This window comes from Leopardus geoffroyi, chromosome A2 (assembly GCF_018350155.1).
Source record: "Leopardus geoffroyi isolate Oge1 chromosome A2, O.geoffroyi_Oge1_pat1.0, whole genome shotgun sequence".
NCBI lineage: Eukaryota > Metazoa > Chordata > Mammalia > Carnivora > Felidae > Leopardus > Leopardus geoffroyi.
The window spans coordinates 19,235,380-19,257,748 of record NC_059331.1 but is presented as its reverse complement, the minus strand read 5'-3'; the positions used below and the strand labels follow the sequence as shown (position 1 = coordinate 19,257,748).

At 58.4% G+C, this 22,369-nt stretch overlaps 3 protein-coding genes across 12 annotated transcripts; 1 reads left to right on the top strand and 2 right to left on the bottom strand.

Annotated features, from left to right (window-relative positions):
• The first annotated feature begins 259 nt into the window (after nucleotides 1-259).
• Nucleotides 260-5,699, top strand: IFRD2 (interferon related developmental regulator 2). 2 transcript variants are annotated; one of them, XM_045492892.1, is made up of 12 exons: nucleotides 260-575; nucleotides 2,757-2,876; nucleotides 2,961-3,045; nucleotides 3,152-3,276; nucleotides 3,362-3,519; nucleotides 3,682-3,732; nucleotides 3,819-3,997; nucleotides 4,085-4,190; nucleotides 4,514-4,651; nucleotides 4,738-4,866; nucleotides 4,946-5,041; nucleotides 5,179-5,699. In XM_045492892.1, the coding sequence occupies exons 1-12, from the start codon at nucleotides 518-520 to the stop codon at nucleotides 5,257-5,259; spliced, it is 1,326 nt and encodes a 441-aa protein (XP_045348848.1). In that variant the 5' UTR covers nucleotides 260-517; the 3' UTR covers nucleotides 5,260-5,699. The 2 variants fall into 2 exon arrangements, with proteins under 2 accessions (XP_045348848.1, XP_045348849.1); XM_045492893.1 differs by lacking the exon at nucleotides 4,085-4,190 and having other exon boundaries at nucleotides 286-575.
• On the bottom strand, nucleotides 5,330-9,455 carry LSMEM2 (leucine rich single-pass membrane protein 2). 2 transcript variants are annotated; one of them, XM_045492899.1, is made up of 4 exons: nucleotides 9,220-9,455; nucleotides 6,786-6,899; nucleotides 6,511-6,693; nucleotides 5,330-6,341 (listed from the first exon to the last, which is right to left on the bottom strand). In XM_045492899.1, exons 1-4 carry the CDS (start codon nucleotides 9,239-9,241, stop codon nucleotides 6,208-6,210), a joined length of 453 nt encoding a protein of 150 aa, XP_045348855.1. In that variant the 5' UTR covers nucleotides 9,242-9,455; the 3' UTR covers nucleotides 5,330-6,207. The 2 variants fall into 2 exon arrangements, with proteins under 2 accessions (XP_045348855.1, XP_045348856.1); XM_045492900.1 differs by having other exon boundaries at nucleotides 6,786-6,896; nucleotides 9,220-9,452.
• A 1,137-nt stretch (nucleotides 9,456-10,592) lies between these two features.
• On the bottom strand, nucleotides 10,593-21,669 carry SEMA3B (semaphorin 3B). Of its 8 annotated transcripts, none has more exons than XM_045492883.1 (18): nucleotides 21,544-21,669; nucleotides 17,379-17,565; nucleotides 16,547-16,704; nucleotides 16,364-16,426; nucleotides 15,852-15,971; nucleotides 15,679-15,772; nucleotides 15,399-15,518; nucleotides 14,380-14,525; nucleotides 14,177-14,288; nucleotides 13,991-14,060; nucleotides 13,769-13,913; nucleotides 13,227-13,446; nucleotides 12,875-12,966; nucleotides 12,758-12,799; nucleotides 12,367-12,524; nucleotides 12,205-12,260; nucleotides 11,978-12,117; nucleotides 10,593-11,433 (listed from the first exon to the last, which is right to left on the bottom strand). In XM_045492883.1, the coding sequence occupies exons 2-18, from the start codon at nucleotides 17,485-17,487 to the stop codon at nucleotides 11,032-11,034; spliced, it is 2,247 nt and encodes a 748-aa protein (XP_045348839.1). In that variant the 5' UTR covers nucleotides 17,488-17,565; nucleotides 21,544-21,669; the 3' UTR covers nucleotides 10,593-11,031. The 8 variants fall into 8 exon arrangements, with proteins under 8 accessions (XP_045348839.1, XP_045348845.1, XP_045348842.1 ...); XM_045492889.1 differs by having other exon boundaries at nucleotides 17,379-17,580; nucleotides 21,544-21,605; XM_045492886.1 differs by lacking the exon at nucleotides 21,544-21,669 and adding an exon at nucleotides 18,992-19,169 and having other exon boundaries at nucleotides 17,379-17,580.
• Nucleotides 21,670-22,369: the final 700 nt, after the last annotated feature.

The window sequence follows — 22,369 nt, the reverse complement described above, 5'->3', positions numbered from 1 at the left end:
GTCCGTCCGCAAGTGCCCAGAAACGCTGGCCCTGCCTGATGTAGTAGGCTGCTCCAAAGAGGCAGCTTCAGTGTTAACAACTGTGCATGCATGCACGTGGGCGCGCGGGGGGCGGTGTACACAGGGCATTGTGGGTGCATAGTTCAGCTAGAGCGTCGTGGGTTTACGGGTCTCAGGAATAGACTACAATTCCCGAGGTGCTCTGCGCCTAGCCTGCTGGCGGTCATCTGGGCGCGCAGTCCCCTGGGACTAGTAGTTTCGGCCGCGCGCATGTGGTCCCGGAACCCAATGGCCAAGAACTCGCCTTCCCGGCCACCCGTTTAGCAGGGCGGGGCGCAGCGACTCGTTTGGCAGGGCGGGGCGCCTCGCGAAGATGGTGTCGCGTGCGGCGTGTGGCTCCCGTCTTCTGCCCAATTCTCAGCTTAGCCCACCGGCCGGTGTCTCGCCGGTCTGGAGCCCCCGCCCGCCGGGCCCCTGACCCTGAGCCTTCTGCGCGCCCGCGCTCCTGATTCCCGGCATGCCCCGCGCCCGTAAGGGCAGCGCACCCCGCAAGGGTGGCCAGCGCCGCGGAGCCGGTAAGTGGGGAGCTACTGATGAACGGCGAGCGGGGGTCCTGCGTGGCTTGCCCGTCGGTGTTCCCGATGGCTCCCGAACGGAGACTCCTGCGTCGACCAACCTGGCGCTGCCTCCCGCAACTCTCCCGCGGCCAGCACGTGCCCCAGGAGGCAGCGGCCACGTGTGCGCCCAACTCAATTTGGGCGCTGCTTGCTGCTCAGGAACCCACGCTACCGGGCCTAAACTGGTCGGTGCCTCTCGGCCTCAGTTTCTCCATTGTGGATCCAGCCCAGTTACCTGCTATGATAGACAAGCTCGCCAGACAGCAGGAAGCCTGCCGCCTCGCTAATCCCTGCTCTTTACTGGACTGGACTAGGAAGTTGGTGGGAGGGCTACTCTGACGGAGAGTACTGAGGTAGGGGGCGGACTGGCGGAGGGGTGGGGGGCGGTGGGGACGTTGCAGGATTCTGGCCTTGGTGGACCTGGCCCGAGAGGGTTAGGGAGTGCCCTTGAGCCTGCGGCAGTCCTGAGACTTATCAGCTTTGAACAGAAGTGTGTCTTGCTTCAGTAAACACATATGTTTACTCTAGGAATGGGGTGCCTGCTAGGCACAGCTTAGACCACCCTAATGGGACTTGGGTGTGGGGACATCTAAGAGGGTAGCAACATTACAGAAGGACTGGTGTTGGGGGACAAGTTCATTTAAATGGTGTCATCCCCAGACTTAAGAACCAAGGAATCCTTGAGGGGCTTCTGGGTGAATCCTGAGGTGGTGAAGAAGAGAGCACTGTGCAGAGGAAATAATTTGTGCAAAGGCCTGGCATCTAGAGAGGGAACAAATGAGGGAGGCTAGGCTGCTTTGGCTGGTTAGGGTAGTAAGAGAGGTGGTGAGCAGAGGACTGCATGCGTGCTGCACTTTGTCCAGCAGGTACATGGCGTATGTCGTTCTGAGAAGTAGGACCAGTCTGGTGACCAGAACCCATCTGGGACTCTGCTGCAGGAGCTGCCCTTGCCAAAGTCAGCCCCTGGCCCTGGGCAGAACCCACACACAGGAGCATTCCAGCTCTGCTGACCCTGACATTCTCCTGTGTTTACCTATTTTTAGGGACTCGTGTGGTCAGGGGTCACTCCACTCTCTGTATTTCCCGAGGTCAGGAGGAGCCTGTGTGTCCATCCACTGAGGGCTGAAGGCCTGGGATAGTCCAAGGGGAGCTCAGAAGACAGTATGCTTGAAGCCTGGGGCACCCAGCCATATCCACTAGCAGCTGGGCTTCTGCCCCAAGGCAGATGGGTGGTTGTGGGCCCAAAGAAGAGCCTTAACTAGTTGTTTGTTCAGTTATTGTCTTCATTTGCTGTACTAAATGAGGTGTTTTAGCATGTCTGTTTTGCAGATGAAAAAATTAAGGCATTGGGGGTGCCTGGGTGGCTCACCCATTTAGGGTTAAGCCTCTGACTTTTTGTTTGGGTCATGATCTCATGGTTCAGGAGTTCAAGCCCCACCTCGGGCTCTGTGCTGACAGCTGGGAGCCTGAACCCTGCTTCAGATTCTGTGCTTCCCTCTCTCTCTGCCCCTACCCTGCGCGCGCTCTCTCTCTCTCTTTCTCTCTCTCTCTCTCTCTCTCTCTCAACAATAAATAAACATTAAAAAAAAAAAAATTAAGGCGTTGAAGTCTAGGCACTTTACCTGGTTACACTCTTTTCACGATATGGAGCTGGAATTTGAACCCTGTGTCTGTCTGTATATGTTCTGTATATACAGATTCAATAATCGAAGCCCCTGACTTTTGCCCTGGCCATTTTTAGGCATAATCTGGGCTTGTGGCTGAGCTCCCCCAGGATTTGCCTAGATATGTCCCCACTCCAGGTGGGGCCTGTGCAGCCCCTTCTGCCTCTACCAGGACCTCAGTCTCCTTCTTAAAGCAGGCTCTAGTCTCAGGGAGGCTATACTCATGAAGCCTGCCAGGTTTTCCTAGGCTGGGCCTGGGAATGTTCTCCAGTTGATAGACCTCACTCCCTTTCTCCTCTTTCCTGGCTCAGCATCCCCTGCGTCAGTCCCTGTGTGTACCACTTCAGCCTCCCATTTTCTCATCTCTGAGAGGGGGCAGGACTCTATTCTTGGGGGGTCATGAGGCCGGGTGAGGTACCCCCGGCCATCAGACATCAGTAAGGGCGGGCCAAATGCTATGTTCCACCCTCCCCAGGTGCCCGGAGCAGAACCCAAGCTGACTCAGGTTCCAGTGAGGATGAGGCAGTCAGTGAGGCCCGCAGCACCACCAGTGAATGCCCCAGCCTTCTTAGCACTGCAGCAGAGGACAGCCTTGGTGAGAGTGGGTGGGAGTTTGGCAGGGACTCTGGGGATTCCCTGGGGTAAAGCAAGACGCAGGGCTGACCAGCTGGCCTTGCAGGGGGGGATGCCGTGGATGAGCAGGGCCAGCAGGAAGACCTTGAGGAGAAGCTGAAGGAGTATGTGGACTGCCTCACAGACAAGAGGTACCTCTGACTGCCAGCCAACCCCTATACCCCTGTCCCTGCTCAGCCCATGCCAAGTATGACCCAGTAGGGCTGGTGCACAAGGTCCCCTTTCTTCATTCCTCAGTGCCAAGACCCGGCAGGGTGCTCTCGAGAGCCTTCGCCTGGCCCTGGCATCCCGCTTACTCCCTGACTTCTTGCTGGAGCGCCGCCTCACACTGGCTGATGCCTTGGAAAAGTGCCTCAAGAAAGGTTGGGCCCCGGGGGCTCACGGGAGACCTGAATTGGCTGGGTACTGACCCTTGCTGCATGGGCTGACTGGAAAGCCTTCCTACAGGGAAGGGGGAGGAACAGGCCCTAGCCGCTGCCGTGCTAGGCCTGCTCTGTGTGCAGCTGGGCCCTGGACCCAAGGGCGAGGAGCTATTTCACAGCCTACAGCCCCTCCTGGTCTCTGTGCTCAGTGATGGCACAGCTTGTCCTGCTGCTCGGCTTCACGTGAGTGTTCTCTGCTCTGTGATACCCTTCCCTCCCCTAATCCCTAAGGGGAGAGGTGGGTTCCACCTGCTTTCAGGCTCCTTTACTCTGAGGGTGAGCCCTGTGGCTGGGAACCCAGGCTCACTCTCTAACCACAGCGTGGCTTTGCCCTCCTTCCAACAGTGTGCTTCTGCTCTTGGCTTGGGGTGCTATGTGGCTGCTGCCGATGTCCAGGTAAGTGACCTTTGGGCATGGCTAATAGAGTACCTAGGCCCTGGCTCTGCCCCTGAGCCACTCCCGCTGCCTCCCTGTGTCCCTAGGACCTGGTCTCTTGCCTCAACTGCTTGGAAGGTGTTTTCAGCCGGTCCTGTGGAATGGGTGGCTCCACAGCCCCTGTGGTTCCTGCCAGCCTGCATGGCCTGCTCTGTGCTGCCCTGCAGGCCTGGGCATTGCTACTCACCGTCTGCCCTAGCACCCATATCAGCCACATCCTGGACAGGTAAGAGCAACTGCCTGCTGTGAGTGGAAGGGGAAAGGTGAGGCCCCCCCCCCAACCCACACGTAGCTCAGCCTGCCCCTTCCTCAGGCAGCTGCCCCGGCTGCCCCAGCTCTTGTCCAGCGAAAGTGTGAACCTGCGAATCGCTGCCGGCGAGACCATCGCACTGCTCTTTGAGCTGGCCCGGGACCTTGAGGTGTGAGAGAGGGGAGAGGGGAAGGGAGGGGGCCTGCTGACTCCACCTGCCCATCCTTGGCTGAATGCAGGGGACACCACAGAAAAAGCAGGACAGCCTTAGGTCCTTATGGAGGGGAGGTAGCCCTAACACAGACTGAGATGCCGGGTGCCATGGTGGTGGCAGGGGTGTCTGGCCCAGGCAGGGACCAGGAGGGAATTCAAAGGGGAGAGGCAGAGAAGAAAACCACTTCTTCCGAGATAGGAAGGGTTTGCGCAACCCCAAGTTGAGAGCCCGCAGAGCGCGGGCTTCTGCTCACACGCCCTCTATTGCTCCCACCGCAGGAGGATTTTATTTACGAGGACATGGAGGCCCTCTGCAATGCCCTGCGAACCCTGGCCACCGACAGCAACAAGTACCGTGCCAAGGCTGACCGCCGGCGTCAGCGCTCTACTTTCCGCGCTGTGCTGCACTTTGTTGAGGTGCGTGTGACAACGTGTGTCCTAGTGAGAGTGCATCCCCAGGCACAGCCACCAAGCCCTGTTCTGCGGGTCCCTCTACTCTGCAGGGCGGTGAGTGTGAGGAAGAGTCGGTCCGCTTTGGGCTTGAGGTGCTCTATGTGGACAGCTGGGCTCGGCGCCGCATCTATGCTGCCTTCAAGGACGTGCTGGGATCGGGCATGCACCACCATCTCCAGGTGGGGAAGTAGTCAGGGAGGGGACACCCAGCTTGGCTGTTTTGGACCAGCTTGAGCTCACTGCCCTCTTTGCCCCCAGAACAACGAGCTACTCCGTGATATCTTTGGCCTGGGTCCTGTCCTGGTGCTGGATGCCACTGCCCTGAAGGCCTGCAAGATTTCACGTTTTGAGAAGGTTTGCACCCTTGGGCACGTTTATCTTCCCTCCATTCCCATGGCCTGGAGGCCTGGAGCTCTGCAGGGGCTAGAGGAAAAGCCCTGGGCCTCCCCTTCCCTAGCTCACCATATCATCACTCTCTGCCCCCACTCCAGCACCTATACAACGCCGCTGCCTTCAAAGCCCGGACCAAGGCACGCAGCCGTGTGCGAGACAAGCGGGCAGACATCCTGTGAGGTGGGGCCAGCTGAAGAGGAGACTGTCCACACTCGTGCCTGTGTTTTTAACAGAAGACACTGCAACAACTGGTTGTTCCTGCCAGGAATTGTGGCTTTATTTTTTTAATGACAAAACCAAAAACAGACAGGGGTGGTGGCTGGAGGCCAGGGCACTTGGCATCCTGGCCCCTTGCCTCAGCACAGCCCTGTGCTTCTCTTTGCCCTGTCTCAGGCCGGGCCAGATGTGTGCTTGTCCCAGGGCTGTGGGGCAGGCAGGAGGAGGGATGTGCCTTTCTCTCCTTTCTCGGGCCCTGCTCCCCTGGGGTGACCTACTTCCTTGAGGGGAATGGCATCTGGACAAATGCCACCAAAACCGGTGGGGAGGCCAGGCTACCTGGAATGGATCTATATGCTGATTTTTAAAGATTATTAAGGTAATTAAACTGAATGCTCAGCCATCTGTGGCCCTTAGCTCCTGGGTGTTTCTGCCTGCCCTGCCATTCACCACCACACTGGGTCTCCCCCATCTCCATCTCACCTTTGACCTCCAAGACCAGCTCCTCAGGTGGCCCTCCTCCCCATACTCAGCTCTGCCTGCTTGAGCACTGAGGCTGGACCCCCGCTGGGAGGCCTGGCAAGGTTTGGCAGCTGGGGGTGGGGGGCAGCTATTTCTAGACTCTGAACCTATCTGGAAGCCAGAGGCTGCTGACAGGCCACAGAAGGAGCCAGGAGGCTGGTATCCCTTCCTCTGACCTTGGGCCACCCAAAGCAGGACCTTGGCACCAGAAAACTTGGCTAGGCATGGCTTGAAGACAGGAGAGGCAGGTAGCTGTGGGGTCAGGTTAGACTCTTGTACAAAAACCTCACCGGGGAAGTCGGGTGGGACAATGGGTCAGGAGAAACCTTCCAATGGCGACTTTATCCCCCACCCACACACACCCCCAAGCCCCAGGTCCAAGTGGTATCTCAGCTGGGTGCTTGGGCCTCACTGGAGTTGAGCCTCCGCAGCTGGCTGAGGCTGGCAAGCCGGAGTCTGAGCAGCGTCTCCTCCTGTGTGCGCAGTGTGTGCGCCAGCATGCGGAGGGATTCACTCTGCAGCACTGTGGACGGGCAGGCGGGAATGGGGGGGGTATCAGACCACGTGCCACCCCACAACTCCCCACCTCACTGGCTCGGCCTCTGCAGCTGTTTCCAGCCACGCAGAAAAGCCTTGCAGTCCCAGTTACTTGCTCTCAGTTCCCACTGGCTTTCTGCACCGTCCAACCATACCGCTCAGGTAGACAGCCAGGATGGCGAGTGCCAGGCAGGTGAACACCAGCAATGCGAGCAGCAGGAAGCCTCCCCTGCTGTGCACAGGGCTGCAGCCAGCCTGGGCACACAGCGACGGTGGCAAGATACCCAGCAGCTCGTCCCATGGCTGCACCTCCTCAGTCAGGTAGGGGCGCAGCGAACCTGCAGGGCAAATGGGGCATCGGGAGGATAGGGGTTGTGCCTGCTCTCCTCCCCTCTCCCAGCATGTCAGTCCCCTGCCCTATGCCCCTCACCTCCACTGTGTAGGTCGCTGATGGACTCCACCTGGTGCAGGCGCACCTCCTGTATGTGGTTGGGGGCCAGTGGCGCCCTGCTCCTCGTGCTCGGTGTTAGTGCCAAGGTGTCTGCTGGGACAGTGCAGGGCTGGTTCAGCCAGCAGGTCACCCTTCCCTTTTAAGGTGGCTTCATGCGGCAGCCGCGGCTCAGAAAAGATGGGACAGGACAAAGGGACATTGGCTCCTAGTGCCCTAAAACCAGCTCAGGAACGACACTTGATTCGGAACCAGGATGACCCCAGAACTCCGTGGGCCTGTTAACACCTACAGTAGCAGGAGGTGCATTTGACCTGCTCACTTTTGTTTCCTTACAAGCACCTCAACAACTTTCAGGCATTCCTCTGCCTGTTCATTTCTAGAGAAGAGTTTGTCAGCTTTGAAGGACTAACCCCACAGTGCGTGAAATTCATTCCTGCCTCTTCTATCACTTTTCCCTGCAGACCCTGTGGGTTGGCCATTGGGCCAGACCCAGTGCCTGGTACCTCCACATCTCCATCCTAGCTGGGTGGTGCTTGTGCTTTGTGGCCTTGGCTCTGCTTTAACATATTCAGCCTGACCCTGCTGTACTTCTGCGAACCCTGTTTTCACTCAACATGTGACATGCCTTTGTTATGAAGCTGTTCTACATGCTTCTGAGGTCCCCTTTGAGGCTGCCTGGGCATTTAGGTTGTTTCCAGTTCCCTTTGGAAGTAACTCCCAGGAAGGATATGCATCATTGAGTATGAAGGTTTTTCCCAATTTCCTAATTGTTAATAAGGACGGATTCCCAGAAGCAAAATTATTGGCTTAAAGAGCAGGGACTTTTTCTTTAAGCCATTATTAAACTGTCCTCCAGAATGACTATCCACAGCCCCCCAAAGGGTACAACATCGCCACCATTAGGCATTTTCAATGAAAAATTTATGTACACACGTGTACGCATGTTTGCCAGTTGGGAGAAGAGAAAAGGCTTTTCTTGACCTAGTTGGGTCTCTTTGCCTGGAGGGCCTGATGAATGCGTGTGGCTTCCTAGATATCCATTCACAGCCTCTGCCCATTTAGTCACTGGGACCTCTGTACTTTTCTTGTGATCTTACTATTTTTGTACTCATCAAAAGTATTTATTTTGTGATTTCTAAAAAGGTACTTTTTTTTTTTTCTTTGACTTTTTATTTATTTATTTTTTAATCTTGGCTCCTTAAACCTCCAGATACCCAGCTGGCTGCTAGGTAACAGTATGGGGCATTGATAGGGGCAAAGGTGATTGGACTATCACTTTCACAACAATAACTCAACCTTCATGATTTGCTTGAAACTGGCCCTTGAAATGCTCCAAAGTGAAACAAGATGCTGCCAGTCATTATGTTTGGGTGATAGGTCAGGGGTCATGTTAAATTCCTCTGCACTTGGCTCTGCTTTCCCAACACTTTTTTTTTTTTTTTTTAATGTTTATTTATTTTGAGAGAGAGCAAGCTTGCCCGCTTGGGAGTTGGGGAAGGGCAAAGAGAGAGAGAGAATCCCAAGCAGCCTCCACTAGTGCTGTCAGTGCAGAGTCCAGTGTGAGGCTTGAACTCACAAATGGTGAGATTACGACCTGAGCCAAAATCAAGAGTTGGCCACTTAACCGACTGAACCACCCAGGTGCCCCTCCCTACACTTTATAAATTGAACTCAGATTCTGTTCATCACCAGGAAAATCGTAAACATCATTGTTAGGGCCTCAAAAGGAGGCAAACATCCTCCACCACTAATGGGGGCTGGGGCCCTCCCATCCAATTGAAATGTTGAAAATGTGACAAGAGGGTTGACCAGCTAGACCTGCTGGAGCAGTGAAGCAGCTGGTCATCCCTGCTGTGGCCCCTGTGAACCTCTGTATTTCTTGTATACAGTGGGGTAGTTAGGTGATTGGCCACCAAAGTCTTAACTAGCTGTCAGTCTGGCCAGGCCAAAGGATCCCAACTGGCTAACAGTTGGGTCCAGTTAGGCCCAAGTTGGAGGTGACCAGAGATCTATCCACTCCCAGTCCCTGGGCTGCATGCCCAAATGCTTCCTGGAACCACTGCCCGCCCCCAATCCCAGCTTCCTCCCTGAATGAAGAGCCAAACTGGCCTGGCGGGCCACCTACTCAGCCCATACCCACTTGGGCACAGCCTATAGCTGACGACCCCCAAGCGAGTAGCTCCCCCCAGTCCCTCCCTGCTGTCCCTAGCAGAGGAAACAGGCAGGGCCTAAGGGGAGGTGGGGTTCCAGACATAGCCCTTTCTCCATGCACAGGGGGCAGGTTCCCTTAATCTACGACATGGTGATTGATGACTAGTTAAGGAAGTGAGGTCAGTGGGACAGAGTGGGTTTGCTCTGTGGTTCACAGGGTCACAGGACTGGGGCCTTGCCCTCCCCCACAGTCATCTCCTACCTTCTTGGGTGTCCTCAGGCATGGTGGGCGGTGGGCAGCTGGGGGGCTGATAATAGCACTCAGTATCAGGACAGGATGGAAGCAGCAGTGGCTCCTCAGAGCCTGGGGAAGGCAGGCCACCTCCCAGCCTGGGCCTAAAATAGGCCTGAGCTCAGCCCACTGGGCTATATTTAGAGGGGGCAGCTCTCAGCCATGGGAAGTTGTGGAGTGACCCACATGGGCCAGCTAGCTGGTGATGGAGCCCAGACAAGAGCACACCTCCACTAATATATGTGCCCAGGGTCTTTCCTGGGGAACTCTACCACTCCCATACATGCACAGGCCTTGGTGTCTTTATCCAGACAAGCTGCCTCATGCTCACCTCCAGCAATGCCCCACATGGCAGCCAAGGTATGTAAGGGAGCCCTGTGCCTCTACCCACAAAGACCCCGACCCAAAGTTGGGTCATCTCTTCTCCCAGCACACGGACAAGAACCTACCCCTGTGTGACCTGCTGGCACCAGGGATTGGGGTGATGGACAGCTTGAGTGCATTGCAATGAGGGCTTTGAGAATCCCCAAAGAGGGCAGAGACACACCTATAAAGGTAGGCACTCATGTTGGTCAGTGGGCAAACTTAGGCTGAAGATTGGTATTTCTGTTAATAAGCCTACAACCTTGGTTAACGGATTGCCTGCTCTCTGACCTCCATTTTCTCATTTGTAAAACAGAAAGGACAATTATGGTTCCTCCCTGGCGCAGGACACGTGAAAATGGAATGCAGCTGCATGTCTGCAGTTTACCTCCTCCCTCCTCTCTCCATACAAGTCACACCATGTTGTGTGAGGAGGCATGGTACCACTCACCCCTGAAGGGAGGAAGTGGCCAGGCTGAGGGCCCACCCTTTGCCGTTGGACCCCTGTGGCCCTTCTCCCCAACTGGGAGGAAGTAAGACAGTGAGAATCCTCCCCCTAAAACATCCCAAATCCATCACTCCACTGTATCACACTGGCCTCCTTGATGTTCCTCACACACAGCAACCTTGTTTCCACCTCAGGACCTTTGCACTAGCTGTTGCCTCCTGGAACACTCCACCCCTTAGATACTCCCATGACTGGCTCCTTGTTGTTTAGCTCAAATGTCACCCCCTCAGTGATGCTTTCTCACATTATTTTCCATATCTCCAAATTTCATTTTCTTCATAGCACTCATCCAAGAAATCATATTCAGAACATACTGTGCAGGTCAGTAGGGCCCCAAAGGCCCCACAGAATCTACTCAGTCACATGGAAACTGCCTTTAATCCTCATCACAGCATCCTTTTCAGAAACTGAGGTCCTAAGACTGCTAGGAAGTTGCCCAAGGCCGCACAGCAAGACCTAGTACCAGCGGTTGTCAGCTGGGGCCATTCCAGCTTCGGCTCATAATGTGTTTATTGCATTAGTACAGTCGGCCTGTCCCACTCCCGCCCCACCAGTTCAGCCTGTTCACAGCTTTCTGCTCATTCTCCAAGGAGGAGGTCTTTATCCCGGGGTGGGCACTCCGGGCACCTCCTCTGCCCAGGTCGTTGCTCTGGAGCCGTGCTTATCTCCCTCCTCCCGACCAGCCGGCCCCTGTGGCCCGCCTGGGCCGTCCCTCCCAGGGCTACATTCAAGGGTTATCCTCTGTTAATAAATAAGCCGGGGAGGCTGCCCCTCAGCCAGGGCCTGTAGGTCGGTGTCTCCATCAACCAGGGACCAATGTGCCAGGCCCCCTAGCTGTGCGTCCTCCACGGTCTGTCCTCCCCCTGTCCTGCCTGTAGCCTCCTTCCCTGTACCCGGCGTGGACTGCCGAATCACCAGTGCGCTGCGCTGCGCGGCCCCCGCTCAGCACGCGGCTCTGGGGCGTGCCTTCGCCGGTTTCGGCCCTTCCTCCGTGACTCGGGAGGCGGTGGGCGCGACTCGGGCTGCAGACGACACATTCGCAGGGAACTCGCGCCACCGCCGCCCGGCTCCACCAGCTGCAGGAAGTCCCGGTACCAGAGCCTGGGGCCTGGAGGGGCTACGGGCACAGCCTCCTCGGTCCGGGCCAGCCTTTCGGCCTGCGCAGCACTCAGCACGTGTAGCACCAGGCGACGCAGCGACTGCGAAAAGCCCTGCTCCACAGCTGCGCACAGGTACACGCCAGAATCCCCGCGCCTCAGTCCGCGCAGCAGCAGTCCCCCCGTAAGGCGCTCCGCGCGCTCCTCCATAGCTACCTGCAGGCGGGGCCAGTGGGAGGCAAAGGCATCGGTGTCAGGAACAAGGAAACCCGGCTCCCAGGTCGGGCCAGGAGAGGTAGAGGGTCAACGGTGGCCAAGCATGAGCAGGTAAGGGACTCTCGCAGGTGTACCTTTGAAGGTTGCGTGCACTGGGACCAGTGGTCTAAAAGCGGAAACCCTTACGGGACCGGACGAGACCGGACGGGACTGGACTGGAGGTGGGGGGGGGGGGGGGCGGGTAGTGGTGGTTTACCTGAACATGGGGGCGGGGCGGGGGCCTCAATGGGCGGGGCGAGGGCGGGGCTCCTCTCGGATGGGGGAGGGGGGTGTCAGGAGTCTAGTTAGATGGAATGGGGCCTCACCAGAATGTGGAGTTCAGGTAAGGGACCAAACTGGACTTAAGGGGTCTAGCTGGACGGAGTCTCACTGGGCGGGGTCGGACCTAGTCTCGAAGTGGGAACCACACTGGCTAGGGCGGGGCTCTCCTGGATGTAGGGGGCGGGACAAGGGCTTGTTTGGGAAGGGAGGGCGTGAGGCTCACCTGGGTGTGGGTCGCCTCCCCTGCGCGCTGGAAGGTCCATTCCACGCGCGCCTGCAGCGAGCGGGGCTCACACTCCAGGAAGGCGCTTCCGCCCTCCACACCGAACACCTTCCGCTCCAGCAGTGCGGGATGAGAGGAGTCTGGGGAGGGCAAAGGAATGTCAGATTCAGGCAGGGCAGGGTGGGGCGTCTTCAAAGGCCCAGAAGTGGGGCAGCTGGGGCACTCACCGCCGGAGCACAGCGTGCTGGGGTCGCCATTCCTCACGTCTTGCCGCCGGAACCGCCTGCAGGGTGGGGGTTGCATTGGTACATTAGAGCCTCCGTGAGTCCTTCTTCATTTAGCCAGGTGCTGCAAATGATTCCAGGTGGCCCGCCCCTAACACTGCCCACCTTTTAGCGCTGGGCTGAAAGCGCGTGCACGCGGCCCCGTCCCAGGCGCAGTAAGGGTCTCGCGCAAGGCAGCATTCCGCACAGGCGCGGCCGTGGGCAGCACAGAGGTGCAACGGGATCTGGGCGACCGCGCTCCGCGAAGCTATGTACAGCTGGTGCTAGGGGGCACGAGGGGCTCCGGGCTGACCGAAGGCAGCCCTGTGCCCGCCTCCCATTGGTCAGGGATCCCTCACCCCACTTGACACTGATCAGGGTCTCAGGTCACGCAGTCTAGCAAAGGCAGAACCTATACTCAAACCCAGTGCTTCAAACTACCAAGGGAGGCATGGGGGTAGGGGTGCCCGGGGAACACACTGGGTCCCTTCTGCTCCCAAGCCTTTTGGTCACTTACCCTCTTGGAAGAGATTTGCATGCTGGTGATAGCAGATGAATCCTGAGAGGAGGAGGAGCGCTGGGATCAGAGATCAATGGGGTAGGGTTCCTCTAGGAGGAGGGGGCTAGGCCTCACCTCAAAAACGTGCAGCTCCTCCAAGAGCAGCCCCTCCCCGTTAGGCTGGCTGCCCTTGGGGACGGAGATCACCTTCAGCACTGTGCCAGCGTCTGCAGGGATGAGGAATGAGTGATTCCTTGTGTTTCCTGGCAGCTAGGGCTGGGGATCTCCTCACTTCTGAGGCCTTTACCCTTAGCATGGTTGGATAGGTGAAGAATGTGGGTTGGAACAATCAGACCAGCATCCAGAAGGAGATGAGAGCACAACCCAGGCAAAGATGTAAAGATGGGACTGGGCAGGGGCAGCTTCTGCTGACAGGTGGAAGAGAGTCTGGACAGAGTTTTATGGGTAGTCATGGCAGGACACTGACCTGTGCCAATGAAGAGGACGTCATAGTGTCCGTCAGCAGCTGCTACACGGTCTGCAGTGATCTGGGTGAAGGTGTACCCGGCATCCACTTGTATGAAGAGAGGGCGACCACCCATGGGCAGGACCGAATTGTACATGAGGGGGTGGTTCCGGGCAAATTGAATGACGTCATCAGGAAAGTCCTTGGTAGAACTGAAGGTGCCAAAGGTCTTGCTGGGACACTGGGCAGGTGGGGAGGAGGCACGACAGGGATGTGGGTACGAGGGCCTGGTGGGTCCACAAGAGACCTCCAGGTACCCGAGTATAGGGGAGTGCTAATGGACAGAGGTCTGCCCTGAGAATCTGAGGAGAGAAGACCCAGCCTTGCCCTTGGGACTCTTAGGGGGAAATATGCCCTTCCTCTGAGGGGCCCTGTCTGACGAAGGTGATGTTTTCCCACCCATAACAGAAGGAAAAAAACACATTCACCAAGAAGATCCCAGGCCAGGTTTTCCACCCCTGAGACTTTAAGTGGGTTGTGGTGGGACTCCTGGGGCTACGCACCATGCCAGGCCGGGGGTAGGGGACACGGCCCTGGTAGGACACCCACTGGTGCATGGGCCCTTCCTTGTGTGCAAAGGGCCCCAGGAAGGCCCGGCGCACGTCGTTCATGCTGTACACACACACTGCAGAGCCCTGGAAGATGGTGCTGCAGGCAAAGACATGAGCAGACTGAGGGGCCCAGCAGAGCCCGTTGGGCCCTGCCCTCTACCTCCTGCCCCTCACCTCGATGTGGAGAAGACAGCGTAGAGCAGTGGGCTCCAGCGGTCCCTCAAGGACAGCAGGAACATGTCCTCTGTGGGGAAGAAGCCTAGTTGGGGGAGGGCACACAGCCCTCTGGGCAGCCCGGCTCCTGGGTCTGGCCCCCTGCACTCCCTCTCTCCAACCCCATCCTCTGCTCCTGGCACTCACGGAGGTGGTCGAAGTGTGTGTCACCCTCGACACCTGGCACTGAGCACACCAGACGCGCCTTCAGGAACGTGGTCCACTTGTTGACAAGGCTTCGCTGGCCTCCCACGTCATTCTGCAGGGTCAATCAGCAGGGATGAGGGGGAGGCCCAGACAGGCAAAAGAGCAGGGATGTAGTCATCGGATGTGGCCCAAGGACTCCTCACCCGACAGATCTGGCCAACCCGGGACACAGTCTGGCGTCCCAGTGATGGCGAAGCCTCCACTGCCGACTCACGGAAGAAGAAGTAGATCTTGTCATCATCAGGATTCTCGCTCTCTGGGATCCAAAAGACCTTGACGAACTTGGGCTCTAGCAGCAGGAGGAGTGGGGTCAGAAAGGTCCTGGCCGTGCCACTCATGAGACCCACATGCTCCCTCTCCTTTCTCTGGTGCCCCTGAAGCCCACGGGGCAGCATCTGACCACCCGGTCTCCAGGTAGGATGGCACTCTAAGGGGACAACATCCAGAGGATCAGGGCCTGTGAGTCAAGAAGTAACCACAAGAGGGCAGCAGAGACCAAGACTACCTAGACACACAGGCCTCTCCCCTGGGCCCTTGACAGTTCCCCAGGCCCTTGGTCCAGAAAGGAGGGAGATGGGATATTGGGGTTTTACCTTCACTCATGAATCTTCCTCTTGAGCAGGAAGCAGATTCCCCCTGTTACTGCTGTGAATACTCTGCTGGGTCCCCTCACTCTTAGAACAAATGACCCTGACCTCTGACAATGCAGACCCCTTATCCTTTCTCTTTTCATGAGTCTGTTCCTTGGCTTGTTCCTGCCCCGGAGCCTTTGCACTAGCTGTTCTCTTTACCTGGAATGCTCTTCCCTCAATCCTGCTGTGCTTTGGGAATTAGCTCTCCCCTGTCCTCAGCAGAGTGGCTTCCTGTCTCCAGTTCTCTTACCACCTGGTCTCCTTTTCCCTTTCTGTCTGTTCACTCACTGGTCTCATTGCCATTGGAACCATCTTATGTACCTGTTCTGAGGTCTGTGACCTCAACGAGGGCATGGGCCACACAGGTCTTGTCTGCCCTGCAGCCCCAGGCCCTAGCACAAGGCTTGATGCATGGTGGGTACTTGGCGAGACCTGGCTGCACCCACTGCTCACTTCCTTTATGGGTCTTACTAGGCACCCACCCTGTTGGGGATGAGAGCCCCCTCCCAATAGCTCCACCAGCCTTTCACCGTTGAGCCAGCGAGAATCGTGTGGTTCTGTTCGCAGACTTGGACGCTGGCCCAGGCTGCGGAAGATGGTGAAGTCCCGGCCCATGAGGTCTGCGGCCACCCCTGAGTACAGTTCTTTCCCTGCAGATAGGGCAAGGGCTGCTTAGCCAATCTGAAGGCTCTCTGTGGGGAGTGCTTGTAGAGCTCCAAGAGCTCTTAAGGAGTCAGTGATGCCCTGGGGGCTCTCAGGGGCTCTCAGGAGGGTCTAGAGTCTCTGCAGGGCCCTAGCCATTGGACTCACCCACCAGCACGGAGGCAGCCCGATGCCTGGGGTCATAAGGACTCTTGCCCTTGCCGTCCTCCAGCCTTCGAAGGTCTAGCCGGAGCGTGGGCTCCTGGGAGGCAGGGGGCAGTTGTTACTTCCAGGCCCTTCTTTACCTCCCAACCTCCCTCTCTGCCTAGATCTGGCCTTACCTCCAGCCGGTGGCCCACCTCCACAAATGCACAGGTTGGGTGGAAGGCCCCTGTGCCACAGGCCAGCAAGTGGGTGCGGTTGTAGGCATGCAGCAACTTCACGAAGTTCATGCACTCGGTCTAGTGGGCGGGCAGGGGCAGGGACGATGAGGCCTCCCCCAGGGAGGCAGCGTTAAGGGGTCCCAGCTCGCCAGTGGTACCTCACCCCTTCCTCTCTTCTGCATCAGTCCAGGCAAGTAGCAACATGGGCTTCAGGGGCCCGGACACCCTCGGTGACCAGCTCAGCCCACCTCTCACAGAAGGGGTGCATGTAGAAGCATAGGCCTGTACAGCCCCCTATGACTCAGACGCCCCCAAGAAGAATCACATGAGCCTCCACCCTGACTCACTACCTCCAAACTTCAGCCACCTCGACCCCCTGCCCCCATCCCAGACAGAAGAGACAGGCTTCTGCTGTCTGCGGAGCAAGGGGCCGGGCCTCCCCACTCCCGCCCCGGGCGGCCGGCACTCACACCAATGTCCTTCCCTGCCCAGTTGCACTCCTCTCGCCATTCCACAGGGGCCGGCCAGGCCAGCTGCGAGGGGGTCAGGGAAGGAGGACACAGGTCAAGGGCCTTTGCCTGGTCTCTGTGAAGAGGGTGTCTGCTCAGGGGCCCACCCCCCTGGGGAGCACAGAGGCTGGGGGTCCCTGGCACCTTCTTGGCCCGCTTGCTGATGTCGTCCAGGCTGAGGGAGGCCACGCGGTTCTCGGCACCCACAAACAGGCGTCCTCTCTCCTCGTCCACCAGCAGAGCTTCATAGCAACAGGTCCTCTCCAGCCTGAAGGTCCGGAGACCATGCTGGGCCTGGAGCTCTGCAGGATAGTGTTTGCCAGCCATGCTGAGAGCTTTCTCCAGACCCTACCTATCGTCTCTCTCACAGGTGATGGTTGTTTATGTGACCTGGCCCACACATGTGAGTTTACCCATGTGTGAGTTTACATTCATGAAGACAGATCCACCCATGTGAAAAGCTTCCAGAGTGGGCAATGCAGCACCGTCCCCCCCCCCCCCCACCCCAAGGGAAAAGCAGGTTGAACTCCTCAGGCGTGCCTGGACAAGCAGTGTCTGCAGCCGGGCGCACTGGGAGGCCGGGTGTTGGGGGAGGCTGCGTATGTAGGGAAAGCCAGGACCCCCACCCCAAAGTCAGGCTGAGGATTCTCTGCCACCCTGCTACTAGCCTAAGCTCAGTGCGATGCCTGGTGACCACCCTTCTGTGTCAGGGGTGTGGGGGTGGTGGATGGGACACAGGCAGGATCTGTTGCCACGGGAACAGAAGGGGTCTTCCTGGGAAAGTCAGAGGAGAATGTGTGCAGAAAGGCTGGGGGCTGAGGCCAGGACAGGGTTAACTGGAGATGGCCTGAAAGTGCCCTCACTCAAACCTGGGCCAGTGGCACAGGGCAGCAGCAAACTTAGTGCCCCCTACTCACACTGGGTCTCTCTCCTGCTCACCCTGAGCCAAGCCCTCTTGCCTGCCAGGTGCACCTACCTTGGAAGGAGAGCCGAAGGCGGGGAGGGCTGGGGGCAGCACCCCCCAGCACCGCTGCCCAGAGCAGGGCCAGGCCTGGGATCATGGCGGCGGCCGCAGCCTGCCCCATCCGGGCAGCTCAGGGTGCTCAGGGTTCAGCAGGCGTGTGTGGAGGAGCCTTGAGCCGCCCTGGACTCTGCCCCAGGATCTGGAAGAGAAGGAGCTGCAGCAAGGACGAGGGCGGGCTGGAGGCTAGGGGGGAGTCCCCAGGGATCAGATTACAGCCCCTAGGGAAAAGAGGCTGGGGGGTCGCATTCCACTTCCGAGCTCTCCCCTCCCTCCAAGTGTGCCCTGCCTGGCCACAATCACAGACACACCCACGCTGGGCACACCCTTGGGGTCACCCCCACGTGGGCAGGCGCCCGCCCCACCACATCACCCTCCCTCGTAACCCCCCTCCCATAGACACACAGGCATTAATTCACAAACTCTGTGTGCCTACTTCATGCCAGCCTGGGACATTGGGGGACACAGACAAAGTCCCCATGCAGGAGGGGGCAGAGTGCCAACAAGGACTCAGATCAGTGCAGTCATTTCAGAGGGCGCCAAGTGTAATGAGCAAAACAAACCAGTCATGGGAGTGAGAGCAGCGACAGGAGGGGTGAGGCCTCTGGAGGTGGCTGTGCACCCACAGGCCTACAGAGGAACTGAGGCACCCTTGGGGCTGGAGCCAATGGTGTGGGCGCCTGTGAGTGTGACTGTTTCTGAGGGTCCCTTTGTGTTATCTGTATCGTGCGCGCGCGTGTCATGTGTGTGCAGGCAGATGTGTACGTGTCTGTGACAGTGTGTGGCATGAGAGTTGTATTATACATGTAGATATATGGCACATGTGTGCACTTTACACACGTGTATATGTGTGTCACAGATGCGTGCATGTGCGAATGTGTGTGCAGACAGACAAGTGTATGTGTGTTTCTCTGGACATGCAGGTGAGCCAATACAACTGCAGAGACAATCACAGCCCCCAACTCGGAAACATGCCTGAAACCCATTCCTCTGAGGAAAAAGTGCTGCCCAGGAGCCCCAGCGCCTGCACCGCTGGGGCTGGACAGAAGCCTCGGCTGCTGACTTGGAGATGGCTGCAGCCCCAGCTTCGTGCTTGACCTCTCTCTCCCCACACGAGAGTGGAAGGAGCTGGTTACACAGAAATTCTGTGAGCTCAGACTTCAGACCCAAGAGGAATCAAGTCGGGGGAGAGCCAAGGGCCTCAGGCAGCCTCTCACTCCTGCTTCGGGTGAGCTGCCCTTCTCTCTCTGAGCTTCCGCTGCCTCTGTACCTCTCCCTCCCCTGCCTTCCCCTCAGGTTTCACCGTCTTTGAGCCCCTCCACCTTTGAGCCAGAGCCCTTCCCTGGACCCCTTACAAGGGGCCAGCCTCTAGCCGCAATGCCCAATCATCCTCCCCAGAGCTGGCCCGGCAGGTGCCGGGCGCAGGAGCCCTGGTGTGGGGCAGGGTCCTGGGGTGTACAACTGCCGAGGGGCATTCCACATCGCTCCCCCGAAACCCCTGCCCAGTCCCGCAGCCCCCGAACCCCTCCCGTGCCAGGACCCCCACCTCCCGCCTTCCCTCCACTGACACTTGCCATCGCCTCTTCCGAGCCCAAGCCCAAGCCCGTGAGGTCTGCGATGCCACAGAACACCGGGCTGCCCTCCCTGGAGAAGGGAAGAAGCCGCGGGGCCGCAGGGCACCCTCTGACGGCTCCTTTAAGGAGCAACCCCCGCCTCCACCAAGCCAGCCGCCGCCCTACACGCGCCGTCAAGTTTATGGGGCGGATCGGGTGACCGGGCAGGCAGCCGGGCCAGCCAGAGTTGGTGGCCAGACCAGAGTGGAGTGGGCACAAGGGAGGAGTGGGGAGGAGCGACCCCTCCCCTGTAGGGCCTCAGGGCAATAGGGTGCACCCAAGAGCCATCCGGAAGTGGGGCAGCCAGTCCAGGCAAAGGAGGAAGAAGCAATAGGGCCCCCTCCCCAGCCCCAAAAGGCTCTGTGAAGCAGGCAGAGGGAACAGCAGGTCCAGGAGACTAGAGTTCCTCACCTGTCCCTACACAGCTGGGGAGGTGGAGGTGGGTAATGAGGGGCTCAGTTCCCAGGAGCCAGCTGGCATGGGAGGGTCGCACGTCCGGGGATGGAGTTCTCAACTAGGGGTCCGATGGGCCCCCAGCCCAGCCCCAGCCCTTGCCCTTCCTCACCACTAGAGCCACTTAGTGCTTCTGCCACCTGGCTGGCAGAGGCTGTGAGGACAGCAGTTGGGGCAGGAAAGGAGGGGCCCGAGAGGGCCAGGCGGGGCAGTCAGAGGCGGCAGAGGCCCTCAAGTTTCACTTCTGCACTGTGGGGTGTAGGCCCATCCAGAGACCCCTCCTGATGGGTGGTTCTGCCTCTCTGCAGGGGGGTGAGGAGCGTTCTGTGTGACCTCTGTGATTCAGGACACGGCTCTGAAACCTCGGTGGCTCAGTTGGGAAGGGTCTGGGATCTTAGCCTGAAACTGTTCCTGGTGGACAACCCTGTTTGTACTGCCGGGGGTCCGTCTGCTTTGGAAGGGCTGAATGTTGACAATGGCTGAATGGGGCCCTTGGGTCCACCTGGGTGAACGTGACAGGGCTTGAGGATGGGCTTTCACCCCTCAATCCCCATAAAAGGCATCTTCCCACAACCTCCCCAAGGCTGCTCAGCAGCTCTGCAGTTGATCAGTGAGGGAGGCTGTGTGAGCTTCAAGTTCTGTGGCCCGTCCCCTGCCAGCTTCCCTGGAGTAGCGGCGTCTGTGTCTGTGTCTGTGTCTGTGTCTGTGCCCAGCCAGGGTGGGGCTGTGCCCTTCTTTCCTGAGCCTCGAGACCTAGTTTTCCTGAATTGGCCTGGCCGGCTGGCAGAGGAAGAGTGCGGGTCAGGGGCCTTCGGGAGGGGAGTGGAAGGATGCACCCCAGCCTGAGCTCTTGGGCTTCTGGGAAGCAGCCTCTTTCTCCTCCCGGCTTCTGCCTTGGACCTGGGCAGCCTCCCCTGGCCCCATGCAAGCAAACAAAATTCTTTGGCTGTTTACAATTTTCCACCCTACCAGCCAAGATCAGCAAGTGCCTTTGAGGTCCCCACCCACCCCTACTGTGCCCCCTACCTGCCCCCAGTGCTTTTAGTTCTTCAGGCTCAGGATCGTGGTCTCAGTTTCATTCCCTCCCAGCCCCGTGTCCATACTGAAAAGTAGAACCAGGACCCCCACCATCTTTCCAACATTTTGGGGCTGTCCCCGCCCACCTGAGCCCTCTGCATTGATTTCCTTGCTTCTTGGAGCAGGAAGGGAGATCTGCAGGGGTGGGAGCTCAACTTGTCCCTGTCCCCACAAAGTCTCCTTTCTGCTCCTCAGCCGCAGGTCCAAATGTATGCCAGACCCTGGACAGACACCTCGTGAAGGCAGCACTCTCGGAGCAGGGTCATTGTCTGTGAGCTACTCTGGACTCTGGGAGTCTCTAAGGATTCTGGAGTCAGTCAGCCTGGGCCCAAGTCTTGACAGAATGGAACAAACTAGGAAGGTAGCTGTATGGCTACCTGCACCACTGCCCAAGGGCCACCTCAGCCTCCTGACCTCTACCCTTTGCCAGGGTACCCATGGGCAAAGGCCTGCCTGGATTCTTGCCCTGATGCTGCCTGTTAGTGGCACAGCCCACCAAGGCCTTGGTTTTTCTTTCTGGAAATAACTGGATGGTCCTGCCCATCCTACCACCTGCCTCCTCATCCCCCCATCACTAGCTGGAAACTGTGCCCTGCCTGGACTCTGGGTGGTGCGGCTAGGGTAGGATATTCATCTGAGGAAGGCTGGAGACAACGCTCCCAGTGCCCAGCCTGGGCTGGGTCAGGCCTTGGCTTCCCACTCACACCTGTTTTAGCCATTAAGGCTGGTGGCTCCAGCGTCACAACCTTCCCCAGTTCTGGCCACGTGGGTATTAGGACACGCTACCCTGAGGACTTAGGCATTGGGTCGGGGTGAGATAGGGGGTAGGAATGGGCCCGGGGAAGCCTGACTGAGAGGCCTGACTTCCCTGACAATCTACTACCCACCCGGGAGGAGATTTCCTGGGAGAAGGTGTTGGGGCCCTTCCCCCACCCGCCCCCAGCCTAGTATCCATGCTCCCAGGTACCCTGGCCCACCTTTTTGGAAAGATCAGTTCTTCCCCTCCTTGCCTGTTCCCCTTCCCTTCTGAGGGCCATGTCAGTGCTGAGGTGGAGGGGCCGAGGGAGGGGCTGCCAGGAACCCTGGGCCTCTGGTTGTGGCCCTGCCCCCACCCGCTCCGCCCCTGCCCTCCGCCTCCTGCACATTCCTCCTGGGCTGAGGTCAGCCCCTCAGGGATGGGGTAGCCCCCCCTACCAGCCACATCACAGCTCTCCTCTCCCTCCTGTTTTCTACATTGCCCAGCAGGAGGGGGGAGGGGCGAGGCAGGGGCGGGTGGAGCCTCCTTCTCCCCTCCTCCATAGTTTACGGGAGTGTGGGATGGGGTGCCGGGAATGCAGCCAAAGTAGACTAGGGTGGCACACCATGCTTATTAACATGTATTAACATAAATACTACCTTCCCTTAATCGGTTTGGGTATAGCTGCCCAGTAGTGCAGGCTGCGGGGCTCTGGATGCCGGGGTGGGGGTGAACCTGCCTCAGGCCCCTTGTCGGGCTTGGCTCCTCTCCTGTCCCCAGCCCCCGCCAACCCTCCGGCCACAGCCAATGACTGCCTCCACCCTCCACCTAAACCTCCATCCCTCCCCACCCCCTGAGGACTCCTCAGTCTTTTCTCCAGGTCTCCATCCCAGCCCTAGCAGGGCCAAGCCCACATCCCTTCTCCTAGAGCCCCTGTCTCAGGGAGACCTTTCTGCCTGGTTGACCTGAGAAGGTCCCGCCTCCTCCCCCAGCAGCATGCAGCCTGACCCCTTCAGCCTACCGCTCAGGCTGTGCCCCTGTGGCCTGCCACTCCTCCACCCCTCTGC